At 41.6% G+C, this 18,442-nt stretch overlaps 1 protein-coding gene across 1 annotated transcript in view; it reads right to left on the bottom strand.

Moving 5' to 3' along the window:
• The window catches only part of PPP1R14C (protein phosphatase 1 regulatory inhibitor subunit 14C), a 107,476-nt gene that overhangs the window by 22,587 nt on the left and 66,447 nt on the right, over positions 1-18,442 (bottom strand). Inside the window, exons 2-3 of the mRNA XM_023205858.1 lie at positions 13,667-13,750; positions 11,603-11,635 (exon numbers count right to left, since the gene is read on the bottom strand). Of these exons, the coding sequence (XP_023061626.1) occupies positions 11,603-11,635; positions 13,667-13,750 (117 nt within the window). The remainder of the gene's footprint in view (positions 1-11,602; positions 11,636-13,666; positions 13,751-18,442) is intronic.

Here is an 18,442-nt window from a genome sequence, read left to right as displayed (position 1 = left end):
TTCCTGGACTCTGTCCCATCTGTCTCTTCCCTTGACTATAGCCTTTCCCTGTAATAAATCAGAATCATGAGTATAAAAATTTGAATTCTTCTTGAAAATGATCAAAGCTGAAGTTGGTTTTGAGGACGTGTGAACTTGTAATTGGTGCCAGAAGTGAGAGCAGTCTTTTGGACAGTTCCCTAACTTTACAAAGAGTGCTGAATGAAGGCCAGGAAATAAATGCAGAGTTTTGCTTCATGACTGCATGTCTTCAGCAAGCTTACCTAACATTTCTGGGTTGATTTTCCTCAATGAAGATAATCTTAATCAGCTTTATAAATATTCTAAAGTAGAGCTTGTGCTCAATTAGTAAAAATTCAGAAAAAGGCAGTGAGGAGGTGACAGAGCATAGGATTTGGACTCAAATGTGGGTCCTATTCCAGCTCCTGCATCTACGGCTCTTTTACCTTGAGCAGATGAAGTCCGGTGCATAGAGACCTAATGAAAGTATGTGAGCAACTGTAATAATGGGACCAAAATCCTTTGGGCTATTAAGTAAAGCTAGACATGTTTCTGGCTAATAAACTTCAATCCTTTAATACTTGCCTGCCCAATGACACTAAAACATCATAAGGCTTTTGTAGCCAGTGGCTACAACCACTAAAATGTAGTTTTCATCTGATTCTGGTCTGTCTTTCTCAATTTCTTCTCTATTCAGAAACATTGCTCTAAATGTGACAACTTCTGTTTTTTTTTTGAGATGGAGTCTTGCTCTGTCGACCAGGCTGGAGTGCAGTGGCGCGATCTCAGCTCACTGCAAGCTCCGCCTCCTGGGTTCACGCCATTCTCCTGCCTCAGCCTCCCAAGTAGCTGTGACTACAGGCGCCCGCTACCATGCCCAGCTAATTTTTTTTGTATTTTTAGTAGAGACGGGGTTTCACCGTGCTAGCCAGGATGGTCTCGATCTCCTGACCTTGTGATCCGCCCATCTCAGCCTCCCAAAGTGCTGGGATTACAGGCGTCAGCCACCATGCCTGGCTGACAACTTCTTAAAGGTGTCTTTTCAACTCAGGAATCTAGCATTCAAGCTCTGTTCCTCATCCCAACCCAAGATTGCAGTCTTTTTCCAGGAAACCCCATGAGAGGCCAGATGAAAAGGGTCTGACATCAGAAAAGAGTTCCCCTGCCTATGGACACACACTCAGATCCACTGAAATGAATAATATGACTGTTTCCTCTAGCAAGTGCAGATGCGCTAAAAAGCACATTCTGTCAAGCAATTTGGTTCCTAACTTAGAGAACCATCAAATAAGCTGACAGCCTGACATTTTTGTCCTTTCATTCCTAAATATTCTTTGAGCATTTAAATTCCCACCGTAGTTTACTGTGGTCTTCCAAGAGGTTGCTTTAAAAATGGATGTAGAAGTTCCCTGCCAGGTCTCAGTTCCTAGATTAGTTACAGGCACACAGATATTCAATACACATTTGTTGAGCAAATGAATAAAGAAAAGATTGTAAAACACCAAGCTGTGTCTCTTTCAGTCACCACATGGTTTTTCTGTGTTGTAAACATCATTTACATTCTCTCTGCACTGTAAACAGCTCAATGCAGAAGGAATGTACCTCCTTGTATCCATAAACTGAACAATGATTTTAAAAGATCGGTTTGAATGCTAAATAAATGGTTGACAATGGCCATCACCAAAGCTAGTCAGAAAGTCACAGTTGCCATGAAATCATGGCAGAAGGAAACTCTGCCTTCTTACTGCCAATATGAGAAGAACAGCAGAGCAGGCCTGCCTTTTAGAAAACACTGCTCGATTTCTACTTACAAACCAGATCACACATGGCTTTCTGGCACCAGTGTGTGACCATGACATTTCCATTACCTGGTAGACTACTGGAACCCAGAAATGCCTCTTGCCACCTACTCTCAGACTTAGTCATCCTAGATGAATGGATGCCTGTCAATGTATAGGCTTTGATATCATTGTATAATTTGATACAATGATAGGTTCTATCAAAACCTCTAGTTCAAAAAATAAAATAAATGCATGGAAAGAAAACCCAATGTTTATCAAAGAGTAATGGCATAGGTATCTTCAACTACAAAAAGAGATTTTTTATAAAGCTCATTGACTAGACAACTCCCCTAACAGACGGTAAGGCAGATGCCCTCAAGCCCACATTAAATCCATTTTCTGTTCATTCTCCCAGTACAATGGAGGTTCTATTTTGTAATCCCAAAATTGGAAACTGCAAAGAAAGTGAGAAAAGGGAAAAGAAGCTCCTCCTAAGTCTGGTTAGCAGGCTTCCAGACCCCTACCTCTGAGTTTTACCATGCCTACTAGGCTAACACTACTGATCATGCAAATACAAGTAATATCCAAAATAAAATTACTCTTTTGCCTCTTGCATTATATGGAAACATCCTTTTGCTACCCTTAAGTCAGATCTATTTTAATATTCACTACATTAGAAATGGCATTTACTTAAGGAAAAAAATGAAATCACCATTCTTACTAATCAATCACTTATACATTAGTGAGGTGCCCACAATTATACTGCTGTGTTTCCCAGCAATCAGGAAGATTTACGTGACAAGAGTTCACAGATTGATTATGAATCAGTCAGGTCAGCTATGGATTTGGGGGGGAAAATGAATATGAATCAAAATGGGGGCACACAAGTCCCTTCCCTATTGATCAGTGGCCCATATAGGATGAAGCCATAGACCCAAAGTATATGACAGAAGGTGACACACCAAAAACAATATCACTTCTTGGAAGTTAGCAGATTCTTTAAAGTCAACTCTTTAAATTTAATAATCCAAGAATATCATTATTGGTAAACTTGGACATTTTGCATATTTAACATGTGACAGGGAAGCATTACTTTATACAGCATCAGATTCAACTAGCATACTAAGGGCCTACTATGTGTGAAGCTTTATGTCATGTGCTTTAATACATACCCTGACTTCTCCACTCATTAACTGTGTGAACTTAAGCAAATTACAGAACACGTCTATGCCTCAAATTCCTTAAGGGACAATAATGGTGTCAATCTATTAGCTTTGTTGTGAAGATTAAATGAGACTTCCTGTTTCCAGTCAGGTACGTAAGAAATTTGGAAATCGCCACTGCATCCTAACAAAAGTAAAAAGCTGAACAAACTAAAAATCCATAACTCTTTCTAGATCCACAAGGGAAATGAGGTCACTGAGCAAACAAATGCCCCAGAAGCAGAGGGACTGACAGGTGAATACAGAAAATCACCAACTTCCTGGAAGAGAAACTCACAAGTAACAACCTTTGTGGGAACCAAAAGATGAGTAGAAAAACTTGAACTGGAATTGACAAATTGCTAGTCTCAGAGTGGACAAGTTTTAGAGATTAAAATTCCATGGGGATCCAGTCACGGGCAGAGGTAGGAGCATATCTTTGTAGGACCTTTGTATGAGTTTCACCTCTAAGAATTCTACCAGGTCCTCACAGTGAACACTGGAGAAGAATTCCCTTGAACTTCCAGCAGGATGAGATTAAAAGCAACCATTTTGAAATATACCAGAGAATTCTCGTCTTCTTTCTTCCTTCTCTTTCTCCTTCTTTTTCTTCTTTTTTTTTCAAAGTCTAAAAGTTTATTCAACAAGATCTGTCCTGAGGAGAAACTATTTAACCACAGTCTAACCTGACATGGTTTCACTAGAGCCTAAGTGACCTGGGGGAAGGGAAATACCAAACTCCAGCTGGCTCTGGCTATCTATTCTACCTAAAGGGGAATGGGGGTGAACTGAGAAGCACTTGTGAAGTTCACAGTTCAAGGACACAGGCTCCCTACAAGACTGAGAACTAATCACAGGACTGTGGATGCTTCCCCTCTCCTCACACCTTACTACCACACTACTTAAGGCCCATTTACAGCAGTTCCTTTTACCTAGTTCATCATGTTCAGTTGGCAAAAAAATTATAACACACAGTCAAAGGCAAAAAAACACAGTTTGAAGAGACAGAGCAAGCATTAGAACTACTCAGATACAGCAGGAATGTTGGAATTATCCATCCAGGCATTTAAAACAACTCTGTTTAATATGCTAAGGGCTCTGATGGATAAAGTAGACAGCAAGCAAGAACAGATGGGGAATGTAAGTAGAGAGATCAAAATTCTAAGAAAGAACCAGAAAGAAATGCTAGTGATGAAAAATACTATAACAGAAATAATGCCTTTGATGGGTTCATTAGTAAACTGCACACAGCTGAGGAAAGAATCTTTAAGCTTGAGCATATCGCGACAGAAATAAATGGAGAGGTATTCTATGTTCACAGATAAGAAGATGCAATATGGTCAGTATGTCAGTTCTTCCCAACTTGATCTACAGATGCAATGAAATCCCAATAAAAATCCCAGGAAGCTATTTTGTGGATATTAACAAACTGAGTCTAAGGTTTATATACAAAGACAAAAAACCCAGAATAGCTGACACAATGTTGAAGGACAAAAAACAAAGGTGGAGGACTCACACTACCCAACCTCAAAGCATACTTGAAGCCACAATAATCAAGATAGTGTGGTATTGGTGAAAGAATGGACACAGAGATAATTGGAATAGAATAGAGACCCAGAAACAGATTGACATAAATATCAACTGATCTTTGATAAAAAAGCAAAGGCATTTGAAGGAGCAAAGGTAGGCTTTTCAACAAATGATTCTGGGACAACTGGAAATCCACGTGCAAAGAAATGAACCTGGACCCAGACCTTACACTCTTCACAAAAATTAACTCAAATGGACCTAATGTAAACTGCAAAACTATAAATCTCCCAAAAGGTAATGTACGAGAAAAATCTAAATGATCGTGTGCTTTACAATGATTTGTAGATACAACACAAAAGGCATGATCCATGAAATAAAACATTGATAAGGTGGATATCATTAAAACAAAAATTCCTGCTTTGTGAAACACCCTGTCAAGAGAATAAAAAGAGAAGCACAGACTGGGAGAAAATATTGCAAAAAACATGTCTGATAAAGGCCTATTATCCAAAATATTCAAAGAACCCTTAAAATTCAACAAAAAGAAAACAAACCAATTAAAAGATGGACCAGAAACCTTAACAGACCCCTCACTAAAGAAGATATAGATGACAAATAAACATATGAAAAGTTGCTCCAAATCATACGTCACCAGAGAAATGCAAATTAAAACAATAATGAGATACCACTACACACCAATTAGAATGGCTCAAATCCAGAACAATGACAACACTAAATGCTGGGGAGGATGTGGAGCAACAGGAACTCTCTTTGCTGGTGAGAATGCAAAATGGTACAGCTGATTTGGAAGACAGTTAAGCAGATTCTTACAAAACCTAAACACATTCTTCTTACAATACAGTAATCCTACTTCTTGGTACTTACCCAAAAGACTTGAGAAGTTATGTCCACACAAAAACCTGCTCAGGAATGTTTATAGCAGCTTTATTCATTAATTGCCAAAATTTGGAAGCAACCAAGAGTATTTCAGTAGGTGAATGAATGGATAAACTCTAGTACATCCAGACAATAGAATATTATTCACTGAGAAGAAATGAGCTATCAAGCAATGAAAAGACCTGGAGCAAACTTAAATGCATATTACTAAGGAAAAGAAGCCAGTCTGTAGCTGCGAAATGTTGACATCAAATTTTTTAAAAGCCATTTTGGGCTGGGCATGGTGGCTCATGCCTGTAATCCCAGCAATTTGGGAGTCTGAGGTGGGCACATCACCAGAGGTCAGGAGCTCAAGACCAGCCTTGCAAACATGGCGAAACCCAGTCTCTAGTAAAAATACAAAAATTAGCTGGGTATGGTGGCACACATCTGTAATCCCAGCTACTCGAGAGACTGAGGCAGGAGAATCACTTGAACCTGGAAGGCAGAGGTTGCAGTGAGCAGAGATCATGCCACTACACTCCAGCCTGGGAGACAAAGCAAGATCCCACCTCAAAAAAAAAAAAAAAAAAAAAAAAGCCAGTTTGAAAAGGCTACAAATTTTCATGCTATGGCTATTCTGAAAATAGAAGGGCTAAATACTGTATAATTCCAACTATATAACATTCTGAGAAAGGTAAGACTATGGAGACAATAAAGAGATCAGTGGTTGCCAGGGGTTGGGGGGAAGGAGAGATGACTAGGCGGAGCACAGATTATTAGGGCACTGACACTACTCTGTATGATGCTGTAGTGGTGGATACATGTCATTATGAATTCAGTTAAATCCATAATGTACAGTACCAAGAGTAAATCCTAATGTTAACTGTGGACTTTGGGTAATACGGATGTGTTAATGTAGGTTCACCAGTTCTAACAAATGTACCTCTCTGTGGGGAGATGGTGACAACTGGGGAGGCTGTGTACATGTGTGAGGTGGACGGGAGTGAGCATATTGGAAACTGGTACCTTCTAGTCAATTTCACTGTGAACCTAAAACTGCTCTAAATAATAAAATCTACTTAAAATTTTCTTTTAAAAGCTATGAAGAATTTAACAAATGTTAACATTTTTCTGGAAAAAAAGATTAAATCTGTTAATACATGAGATGTGATTAGATCAGTGCCTGGCATCTACTAAGTACCTAGCGATTTTTTAGCCGTTATCATTGTTGTTGTTACTATCACTAAAATTATGACTGTGGGCCAGGCTTGGTGGCTCATACCTGTAATCCCAGCACTTTGTGAGGCCCAGCAGGATGGATTGCTTGAGCTCAGGAATTCGAGACTAGCCTGGGCAACATGGAGAAACTTTGTCTCTACAAAAATAACAAAAATTAGTCGAGTGTGGTGGTGTGCACCTGTTGTCTCAGCTACCTGGGGGGCTCAGGCAGGAGGATCGCTTGAGCTCAGGAGACTGAGGCTGCAGTGAGCTGTGATTGTGCCACCACACTCCAGCCTGAGCAACACAGTGAGACTCTTTCTCAAAAAATAAAATAATTGGCCGGGCTCGGTGGCTCAAGCCTGTAATCCCAGCACTTTGGGAGGCCGAGACGGGCGGATCACGAGGTCAGGAGATCAAGACCATCCTGGCTAACACGGTGAAACCCCATCTCTATTAAAAAATACAAAAAAACTAGCCGGGCGAGGTGGCGGGCGCCTGTAGTCCCAGCTACTGAGGAGGCTGAGGCAGGAGAATGGCGTAAACTCGGGAGGCGGAGCTTGCAGTGAGCTGAGATCCGGCCACTGCACTCCAGCCTGGGCGACAGAGCGAGACTCCATCTCAAAAAATAAATAAATAAATAAATAAATAAATAAATAAATAAATAAATAAATAAAATAATTTTAAAAAGTTATCATAGCAAACAATCCTTACAAATATGAGGAGAGATGGTTAGTATTACCCCCATTTTATAGAGGAGGAAAGGCAGACTCAGAGAGGTTGAGAACATTGCTTAAAGTCATAGAGTTGGTGCTAGCATTGGCATAAGACTTTGACTCAAATTCCAGTATTCTTTCCACCACTCACCCTACCTCTGCAATGAGGGGTTATAAAATAAAAGTACTTAAATCAGCATAGACATCTTCCTTACATTTCTAACTTCCAACTGGCCTAACAGTTGTAAGTAAAATAATTTTGATCAAAAACAGCACCTTTAGAGATCCCTACTTAGAAAAGAACACCTTAATTGATAGGCATTTAGTTCAGATAAGGCAAAGTCCTATAAAGTTCTAAGCCTCTTGCTGAGTCAAGTAGCTTGGGAAGACTAGCAGATTGGAAAGAAAGAGTACAAGACTAGGCGTCAGAAACTTGGGTTGAGTCCTGACTCTCTTGCTCACGACTCTGACATTATGGGCAAGCTACCCAAACCCTCTCTACTTGAAATGACGATTGTAAGGATTAAATAAAGTAATGTATGTTAGTGCAAATGTGAACTACAGAGCTCTGGAAAAAATAAGGTATTGATTGTCATTATCACAATCCAGGTGCCAGTAAAATCTGTTTCCTAGGAACATACGCTCAAAGGCAAAAGTATCCAGCCTTTTTGAAATGATCCATTAACAGATAAGGGAAGTTGAATGAAATTCCTCAGCATTTTACATCATTTCCATTCCTAGAAACATGAACTAAAAAAAGAACACAGATATGTTCACTTAGAGACTCCAGCTCCTTTTTCTGCTTTCAGAACTCTGAAGAGTGTTCAAATATTATATTCTTTCATCTCCTGACCCTCTGTATAGAAACCAGATGAGAAATATTTTTTCTCCGGGGACAAGACCCACCATTTTCATTGAATGGCATGGCTCTCAACTAATGTAAATATTGATTCCCCAAACATTACAAAAACTAGGGAGAGAACGGGCTCATTTCCATGAGAAGATGCAGTGCCTTTCACTGTTGGCTGCGAAGATGGGCAAAAAAGAAATCTGCAAGTCCAAACTTTCTCACCCGAATAACCAAAGCATGAATTTCTTCACTTAGGTGGAGAACTGAAGAAAAAGGGCTTGATGAAATGAGTGAACGCATGTCTGCAGTGGCCAATGGGGCTTCCTCTCTGCAGCAACCCCTTCCACCCCCATATTACATGTTCATTCATCTGCATCATTCATCATTTTTCTTGACTACAATTCTATTATTCTTGTCTAACCCATCACACAACTTAAAATCGCTTTCCTATATTAATTCCCCAGCTACCTATAAATAAAGAAGGTTTAGTCCCCAAAGAGCTAAATGGTAAAGTCTCCTGCTTTCTCCTCTCTTGGAGGAAATTTGAGGGTCAAACTCTAAAAATCCTGACTCTCTCCAGAGAAAAAGAACCAAACATCGACATTTTTGAGGAGCCATCCCCTTCCACACATAACAGATTAAGAAAATAAATCTGGCTTGCAATGTGGTCACTCCATAATGAGATCCAGCAATAACCAAGCAGCCCTGGCCGGGCGCGGTGCCTCTTTCTTGTAATCCCAGCACTTTGTAAGGCCGAGGCAAGTGGATCATTTGAGACCAGAAGTTCCAGACCAGCCTGGCCAACATGGCAAAACTCCGCCCCTACAAAAAATACAAAAATTAGCCAGGCATGGTGGCCCACACTTATAATCCCAACTACTCAGGAGACTGAGGCATGAGAATCGCTTGAACCCGGAAGGCAGGGTTTGCAGTGAGCCTACATGGCTCCACTGCATCCCAGCCTGGAGTGACAGAGCAAGACTCTGTTCAAAAACAACAACAAAAAACCAAGCTGTTCTTATACACACAAATGCAAATCAGCTTACTGTCTCCCCATATTCAAATGTGACTATGCTACCAAAAATCAGCAAAGACATGAAAATAGGCAGAAAAAGGTAAGATTCAGAGAAAACAGACGATGCAGAGAGCAGAATAATTTTAAACACAAACACAAAGAAAAATTTCTCCAGATTGTTGTATAGGGGCTCCAGGAGAAAAGTCTGGGGGCAGGGGGATGGTAGTGATGTGTTTGAGCAGTCAGGAAATATATTGCATGTTTGACAAATACACTAGAGAGTTCAACAAAAAATACCAACTGGTATTAGACAAAACTAAAGACAAGGGTTATGGCCAGGCACAGGGACTCATGCCTGTAATCCCAGCACTTTGGGAGGCTGAGGTGGGTGGATCACTTGAGGCCAGGAGTCTGAGACCAGCCTGGCCAACATGGCAAAACCCCGTCTCTACTGAAAATACAAAAATTAGCCGGGCTTAGTAATCCCAGCTACTCAGGAGGCTGAGGCACAAGAATCACTTGAACCTGGGAGGCAGAGGTTGTGGTGAGCCAAGATTGTACCACTGCACTCCAGCCTGGGTGATAGAGCGAGACCCTGTCTCAAAATACTACTACTACTACTACTAATAATAATAATAATGACAAGGATTGTCAACTCCAAGAGAAACAAAAGGCTATACAAAAAGGAACCATGATCATATTTTACTGTTGGCTTAACAGTGAAAAACATCTGTTTAAATCATAGTATTATAAACCTTGACTACTATTTAACAAAATACTGTTAAATAACTTTGATGAGGGTGTAGATGAAAAGGAATTGTGTGGAGAGTGAGAGAGTGATCATCTTTCGCCTAAAGTCAATAAATGAAAAAAAAATAGTAAATGCATATTTAAGAACAAAAGAATAAGTAGGCCAGGCACAGTATGGCTCATGCCTGTAATTCTAGCACTTTGAGAGGCTGAAGCAGGAGGATAGCTTGAGGCCAGGAGTTCAAGATGAGTGTGCGCAACATAGTGAGATACAGTCTCTATAAAATAAAAATAAAAATAATTTAGCTGGGTGTGGTAATGCATGGCTGCAGTCCTAGCTACTCAGGAGGCTGAGGAGGGAGAGTTGCTTGAACACAGGAGTTCAAGGTTGCAGGGAATTCTGACTGCACCACTGCACTCCAGCCTGGGTGACAGAATGAGCCCCTGCCTCTAAAAGAAAAAAAAGAAAGAAAAGAGCAAGTAGCAGGGAAGAGAAGCAGCCAAAAAGTGCAAAAATGTTGCTTATTAAAATATAGAAATATAATACATAAATATAATATAAAATAGGGAAGGGGCCTGAAAGGTGGAGAAAGTCACTGTTACCTTTTTAAAATAAGCCTCAGAATTTTTTTTAGGGGGGAGGGTTCAGATGTATTAGTATGTATTTGTATTACATTAACTTAAATATATATATGTATAATTTTTTTTTCTTAAGAGATGAGATCTCGCTTTGTTGACCAGGCTGGTCTTGAACTGCTGGGCTCAAGTGATCCTCCCACTTTGGCCTGGGATTACAGGTGTGGGCCACCAAGCCTGGTCTAAAAGTATATATTTTGATTGCTAAAATTAAAATTAAAAATCTCTATGACTGCAAGATGTAATCAAAGCTGGAGGTTGGAATAATAAAGCTCAAATAGGTAACTAGTCCCAAACCAAGTCACTGAAATCAGATACTTGTCAAAGCATGCTTTCCTCCCCTCTTTTAATTAGATCTCTTCAAAAATCAGAAGTCTTACCACTATGGCTTTGATGTTACAAATAGACTTCAAAACATCTGACAGATCTTATAATTTCTCCAGTTTATCACAGGAACAAAGTACTTCTCTTGCTAGTATTTTCATAACTGATTAAACCTTAATTTCTACTCTGTGCTGTCAGTCATTAGGGTCTACATTAAATGCTTTAGTCTAATCACATTAATACCTATTTTTATGCTAACGTTTATACATTATACTTCATAAATATCTAAACAAAGCATAGCATTTTTTCCCAATAAAAGTAACTCTTTAGAAAGACAGAGCTGACTTTAAGCTTTTAAAAAATACATACCAATAAACTAATAGGATGTATAAACCAGTTATAAACCTAAAACTTTTACTAAAATGATTTCAAACCCTTTTACAATTTCCTTTGAAGTTTGGCTTTTATCTAACACAAGCAACACACTCTGCTCCATTAATTTTAAGTATCTCTGAACTCGACACGTTTAGGCTTAGAAATAATGAAGTTAGAGCTATTCAAACATATGCACTCATGGATAATAATTGCTAATTGGTATACACACACTCAAATCCACTTATTGTGGTTTGCTTTAAAAATAGACAAATTGATTTAATAAAAACCAGTTCAAACATGGCATTTAGGAAAAGTGATTTGTTTACCTCTGTTGGTTTGTAGCAGTCTACAAGAGCTTCCTAGAATTAAACACACAGAAGATCAGTTTTATTATCTTAAAATTCAGTATTATTTTTAAGGCAAAATTAAACATCATTTTATATTCATAGTATTATTTTATAATGGTAAAGCAAGATTTCATACTGTCTAGAAACACACTTCATTTCAGCACCAGTTGGTTGTCTGAAGATATAAAACGTTTAACCTTCATAAATTCTTCAGCCTGCACACATACGTGCTACATGAAAAAATATTTTGAACAGGAAAAGATTTATTTATTTATTTATTTTTGGCTACCATAGCATTGAAAACAAAACACAACCCTTGACCAGTTTTTTTGTTCATTTTTTTGTTGTTGTTGGTTTTTTTGTTTGTCTGTCTGTTTTGAGACATAGTCTCACTCTGTCTCCCAAACTAGAGTGCAGTGGTGCGATCTCAGCTCATTGCAACCTCCGCCTCCCGGTTCAAGCAATTCTCCTGCCTCAGCCTTCTGAATAGCTGGGACTACAGGTGCACACCACCACGTCCAGCTAATTTTTGTATTTTTAGTAGAGACGGGTTTTCGCCATGTTAGCCAGGCTGGTCTCGAACTCCTGACCTCAGGTGATCCACTCGCCTTGGCCTCCCAAAGCACTGGGATTACAGGCATGAGCTACCATGCTGGGCCCCTTGACCAGGTTTTGAATGCCTTGCTGAGGAACAGTTTCTTTTAAAGAAGAACAGGTAGGCTCAAGCATCCATTAGGTTGTAGACTTCAGAGAGATCTGGACTAACTCAGTAGCTCAAATCCAGGATGGCCTTCCACAGGAACCAAATCCCCCTCTCCAGTTTTCCTTTAATTAACTGGATATAACCCGGCAAGATTCAAATGGTTTCAAACCCACTCCTCTGGCCAATGACTTTTTGCCTTCTCTGTGTGCACACGCACATGCACACACCATTCCTTTGGCTGCCAACTTGGTGGATATTCAAGTTGAGCCAGCCTGTGCAAGACAGTGGCACCCACACTGCACTCAGAAAGCAAAGGGTTTAAGTGCAATGTAGCCATAAACCAGCTTGGGTCCTCACCTGGGAACTGGGGGTTGAGCGGTGATGATAGCTTAAAAACTCCTTTCAAGTTCTTAATGTCAAGAAAACTTTGTTATGTCATTACATTTTCTATAGAACTGGTACCTGCATTATCTTTTTAAAATTTTATAACTAGGATGTTATTGTCTCCCAGCTAAATCTACCAAGAAGAACTAATTTTCATAACTGAGACTGTTCACCACTCAAGGGACACTAGTAATGACTAATGCATTAAACACATTAATACATTAAAATGTGCCCTTCGATTGCCGTAGTGGCCATTTGCCATTTGTGGTCACCAACAGCCATTAACAGTAATTATCAGCGAACATTAAGAACAATGGCAAGTCAAAAGTCAACTGGTTTTAGAAACTCCCAAATGTAGATTTAAAAATGATAGATTTGACCTACTGTGGGAAGGGAAATAAGTACTGTACTTTATTGCTGTCCACTAAAGAAATACTAGACATCTCAATATCCATCGTTGTACTGGAATGCTATGAGGTGAACACTGTCTATGAAGAGATCGTCTATTAAATAGAATTATGTCACAAGAAATCATATTTAAAAATTAATTTCATGAATGATACAGTCCACAACTGTGATACTGGAGCCCTGGGCTTGGATATTCCAGTGCTAGCTCAGTCCTTCTCTTTCTCATACAACTGTGGGGTATCAATTCCCTTCCCTGGCAAGTGGATCTTTGGAAGCAGAACCAGCTGTTTCTCCAAAGAAAATGGGGCTGGAGAAGGTTATACCCATAAGGTACTTTGAGAACGGACTATAGTCAAGAGCTGCTTCATCCTCAGAGAGGCAGTTTAAGAGGGTGAACATTTAGCAGCCCATTGCTTTCCTCTCTGCAAACAGCCATGGCCCAGGTCCTGGTGCCAACTCTACCACAGGGCGGAATCAGTTCATGCCAAGCTCTGGAGACCCAAGTAGACTCCCAAGTATCCATGATTAGAATTTTGAAAACTGCTTACCTGTAATTTTGAAGCTCTCTCTTCATCACTGTCTGCGTCAAGAAGATCATCAATGTCAATTTCTACCTCTGGCATTTCTTCTTCCTGGGGGACAGTGGGAGGATATGAAGGCATTTAATTTAGTAAGAAACCTAACTGTACCCCACCAGTTAGATTAAGTTGAACGAACAACTAGATCATCAATGGAGAAGGGCTGATGGATAAGAGGGGGAAGGAGAGGCTAGGAGGAGAGGAGGGAAGGAAAGAGAAGAAAGGGGAAACAGGATGAAGGGGTATAGAGGAGAAGAGGGGAGAAGGGAGGAAAAGGGAAGGAGGGATGAGGACAGAGGAAGAAGGGAAATGAAGGAAGGAAGGAAAAGAAGAGTGGGGGAAAAGAAGTGGGGGAGCAATGGAGAATTAATAGTCACAAAGCCCTAAAAGTAATCTTTCAAAAAAATGAGAATTTTCTACTTTCTAGCAGAAAGCTGCATCTGTAAGTATATAAGGGGAGATTGGCAGATGATAGAGCTGGGAGATGGTAGTTTCCTATCTAAGAGCTACTCTTTGCTGGGTTATTACCCCAATCTTTATTTGGGGGTCCACATCTTCCTTCACAGCTCTGGGTCTATGGAAAACCTGATTCCACCATGGGATTTAGGGCATCAGCAGTGCTTTAGCCCCAGTTACTGACGTAAGAGAAGACACGTGGTCCAACTAAGAACTAAGGGGGCTCTGGGAAAAGGTGCTCTTTTAACAAGAATGTCCCCTTCACTCCTTCTGAACCGAGGAAGTGTGGCACCGGAAATTACTGGTGGCCACCATACAACCCTGAAGAGAGGCTGAGTTTAGGACGAGGCGCTGACTCCACGGTGGGCGGAGCTGAAGAGAATAAGAAAACAGGGTTCTAGGTAAAATCACCACATCCCTGCATCAAACCACCTCTGAAGCCTGCCTATCGGTGAGTGAGTCAACCCCTTTCATGGTTGCAGTCAGCGTGGGTCTAGTTTAATATTCCTGCCACCAAAGACATCTAGTCCCGAAAAGAGGGAATAAGGGCCAGCTGGATTTGGTGCAAGACCTCACTAACTTGGAATCCGAACTTCAAAGGAGATCTTGGCTATTTCTCATCTCTTCTGTTACCTAAGTCTTCTCTATACCTCTCAGAATAGCATTTTAAAATGTCAAAATAAAAGAGCATTTAAGAGAGTCCTGCAATTTTGCATTCCATCAGGAGTCACCGCAACCCAACTCCTTCCAGCCACAGGGATGGCTAAGAAGCATCTGCAGGAGCTAGAGAGAAAGGTGTGCATGGAGACACTGGGGACACCTGGGCATTCCCTGTGTGTGGCCTCTCTGTGTCTTGGCTCCAAGAGCTGTTTGTCTTGGCTTCCCAGGAGAGGCTGACTTTCTGAATGTTTCCTTCCTACTAAAGTGCATTTATTCAGTAATAGTACTCAACCTCTTGTGTGTGTGTTACAACACAAAAGTGAGGATCCTAGCATACTGAGGAAGTCAAGGCATATGATACACTATCCTTGCTGACATTAGCTCCATGGGCAGGCACTCAATGGGCAGGAAAATTCCAGAAGCAACCTCTCTAGTGATTTATTCCTATTTCTGTGGAGAATTTCTGTTTTGATCCTTTGCTTGGCTCTTAAGGGGAAAAATCCACTTCAAAAGCAGTATTTATCAATGTGAATGTTTTAGATCTCATCTGTGCGGTTCTGCCTAATGGAAGAAAGATCTTGTACTCCTCAACATAATTTTCATATTTGTACTTAACAATCATGTAGCTATTAATAGAAGCTGATGATGTAGAAACAGCAAGTTGAAATGCTTTGATGATAATAAAGCTGAAGGATGACCTTTCGATGGCTAGGAGCATCGTTGTGCAAGCATCACAGAGTGAATTTACACAAATCTAGATGACCTAGCTTACCACACACCCAGGCTGTATGGCACAGCCTACTGCTCCTAGGTTATAAACCTGGACAGTATATTACCATACAGAATAATGTAGGCAACAGTAACACAGTGGGAAGTATTTGTGCATCTAAACATAGAAACGGTACAGTAAAAATAGGGTCTTATAATCTTATGGGACCACTGTCATATATGCAGTCCACTGTTGACTGAAATGCTGTTATGCGGTAGGTGACTGCATTCACAAGCTCTACCACTGTGGGTCCTTAAATCACAACTAAGAGAGCTTGGTGTCTGCTATTTTTAAAGGAAATGAAAGAACGATTAGTAACTAATGCCCTCCTCAGAACAGCACAGCAATGGGTTTTTCTGCAAATATTATTCAAAATGTTTTGATGCCAGCCAAGTTTGGCCAAACAGGCTTTGACTTGCATAGCAGTGTAGAGCCTCACCCTACGCAGTAGGCATCTTCAATTAGGCATCTTCCCATTAGGACTGTGCACGGCTCTCTGTTAGGTATTGCACTTACGCATTTTCGCCAGCCCCTGAGATCTGGGCTGTCCCATATGGTAAGCACATGTGGTAAGCACATTTGAATACAGTAAAATGAAATACAATTCAGTTCCTCAGTCACAATGGCCACACCTCAAGTGCTCAATAGCTACATGAGGCCAGTGGCTACTGCACTGGAGAGCACAGGTGGAAAGCGCTTGCACTGTGGCAGAAAGCGCTATTGGACAGTGCTGCCCTGGAGTACACTCGCCCTCTGGCCCAGAAGTTGGGAAGTAAAGCTCCTTTCCCTCTCAAAGGGGCTTGACAGGAGTAAAGAAAAAAAATGCCAGGCATCTCAAGGTCACTCTCACTACCCAAGGGCACGTGATAAGAAACCCTGAGCTTGGTTCTGCAAGCCAGAAAGCTGATGCAAACAAAGCCCAGATCTCAAGGGTTGGGGAAAACCTCAAGTGATTGAGTCATCACAACAGTCATTAAGCATCTGCGCTTTTTACCAACCTATGCTGCTTCTCAGAAATCCCACCCTGATTTATCAGAGGCATAGGAGAGGAGAGGCATCCTGCTCCCAGCTCAGCATGCGCCCCAGGTGTTCTGAATGCCAGTGAGGCTGAAACAAAACCCAGGTGAGAAGAACACAGAGACCCAGAGGCTCTTGGGAGGGAGAGTCCTGGGAAGCAAAGACAGCACCTAGTACCAAGTAGAGAATCCTGTAGCTTGGTACTTAACATTCTGAATGAGAAGTATGGAAATACTCTAAATTTCACTGAAGTCGTATCTAACTTTCTCTTCTGTATGCTGATCTTAAAGCAGTATCACTGAATGACCTTAGTAATAGATCAAATCACTTACCACGGAGGGAACACACCCACAGCCCACCATGATGTCCCAGAGCTTAGTTGTGTTTCGGCATTTTCCCACATTAAAGATGGGTCCCTAAACAGTGGCTCTGGTGACACAAAGGGAAACAACTGTCTTCAGAGCTGCTGGTGAAAGTTATCAGCTACACCCTGCCCCACATTAGTGAGAGGCCCTCTTATTGGTACCCATGGCATGAGGCCCTGGGTCACCTCTACACACCTTTCTTGTCATAGGTTTGTTGAGAACCCACAGTCCATAGTGAGCAAGGCGCTGTGTGTCAGCCACAGTGAGGCCCTGGCCCTGGGGGACGGGCCGTCTAAACACAGCTCTGACAAACACAATGACATGCAATGGCCCCAAAGCCACAGACAAACCTGGAGTGCTTTAGTAATTCAGGGAGGGAGAAAACTCCGCCAGCAGCAGGCAGGGAGGTTTTACATAGGAGGGAGGAGGTGAGCTGGCCTTGTGGAATGACAGGATTTGAACAGGTTTAGAGAGAAGGGGGAGAACTCTCGAGAGGCAAAATGGTAGCAGGAGGCAAAAAGACAAGATGAGTTCTAACTGCGGGTGTAGAAAGGTCCCTGACCTGGAAGCCAGTCAACTCTGGGCTGCAGACATGCATGTTGATGGGGGCCAGACAGGTGACAGAAATGGGGCAGGCTGAGGGGCTATACCATAGAGTGAGGAGTGCAGCAAACTGCAGAAAACACGGCCCGAGGGGAAGGAGCAGGGAACACACCATTCCCACCTCCTGTCACCTTCTAAGAATATGTGCTCAGTGCTGCTGGATTTTCTATGTTTTCAGGAATAACTGAAAATAGAGTTTTTTAATGCAGAAAAATCCAGTTTTTAAAGCTGTCTGGCAACTTCTTAAAATATTGCGTAGGATAAACAAAACCCATTGGCCCATAGGCTGCCGGGTCCCCTTGTCCTGCAGAGACTGTCACCACTGAAGGTTCCATGGCTCCAGAACAAGAGAGGGGAATGACAGAAAGAAGAGCTGGCCCCGCTGCGGAGCCCGGGGTAACAGGGAGGAGGCAGGAGGCAGTGCGAAGCCCATGCATCAGGTGCGAAACAACAGGGCTTGAAGATGATCCCGGCAAGAATAAGATTTTAAAACAGTAATAATAGGGAGGAATAAACAGATGGAGTTTGGAGATGAACTGGATGGGGGATGAGGGGGAAAGAAAAGGTAAAGATAAGATCCAGGTTCTGAGCCTGAGAGGTTTTGGAGAAGGACAGTAATGACAGGAGCACACCGGAGCCCTGAAGACACCTCACAAACCAACACGCAGTGCAGGTGTGGTCATCACCGGTCCCCCTGCCCCAACTTGCAAGCAGCAGCGGTACCCCACACTGCCACCACACTGGGAAGTGCTGCAGAGCCTGGTGCTGGGCATGCCACGGATGGAAGGAAGCTCAGAACAGGCTCAGGTACCAGGATGCAGGAATGCAAGCAAACCAGAGTCCTGAAACACAGCTGACCTGCAGTGACAACACACA

Source organism: Piliocolobus tephrosceles, chromosome 5, assembly GCF_002776525.5.
Source record: "Piliocolobus tephrosceles isolate RC106 chromosome 5, ASM277652v3, whole genome shotgun sequence".
NCBI classification, from domain to species: Eukaryota; Metazoa; Chordata; class Mammalia; order Primates; family Cercopithecidae; genus Piliocolobus; species Piliocolobus tephrosceles.
This window is presented reverse-complemented; position numbering and strand designations above follow the sequence as displayed.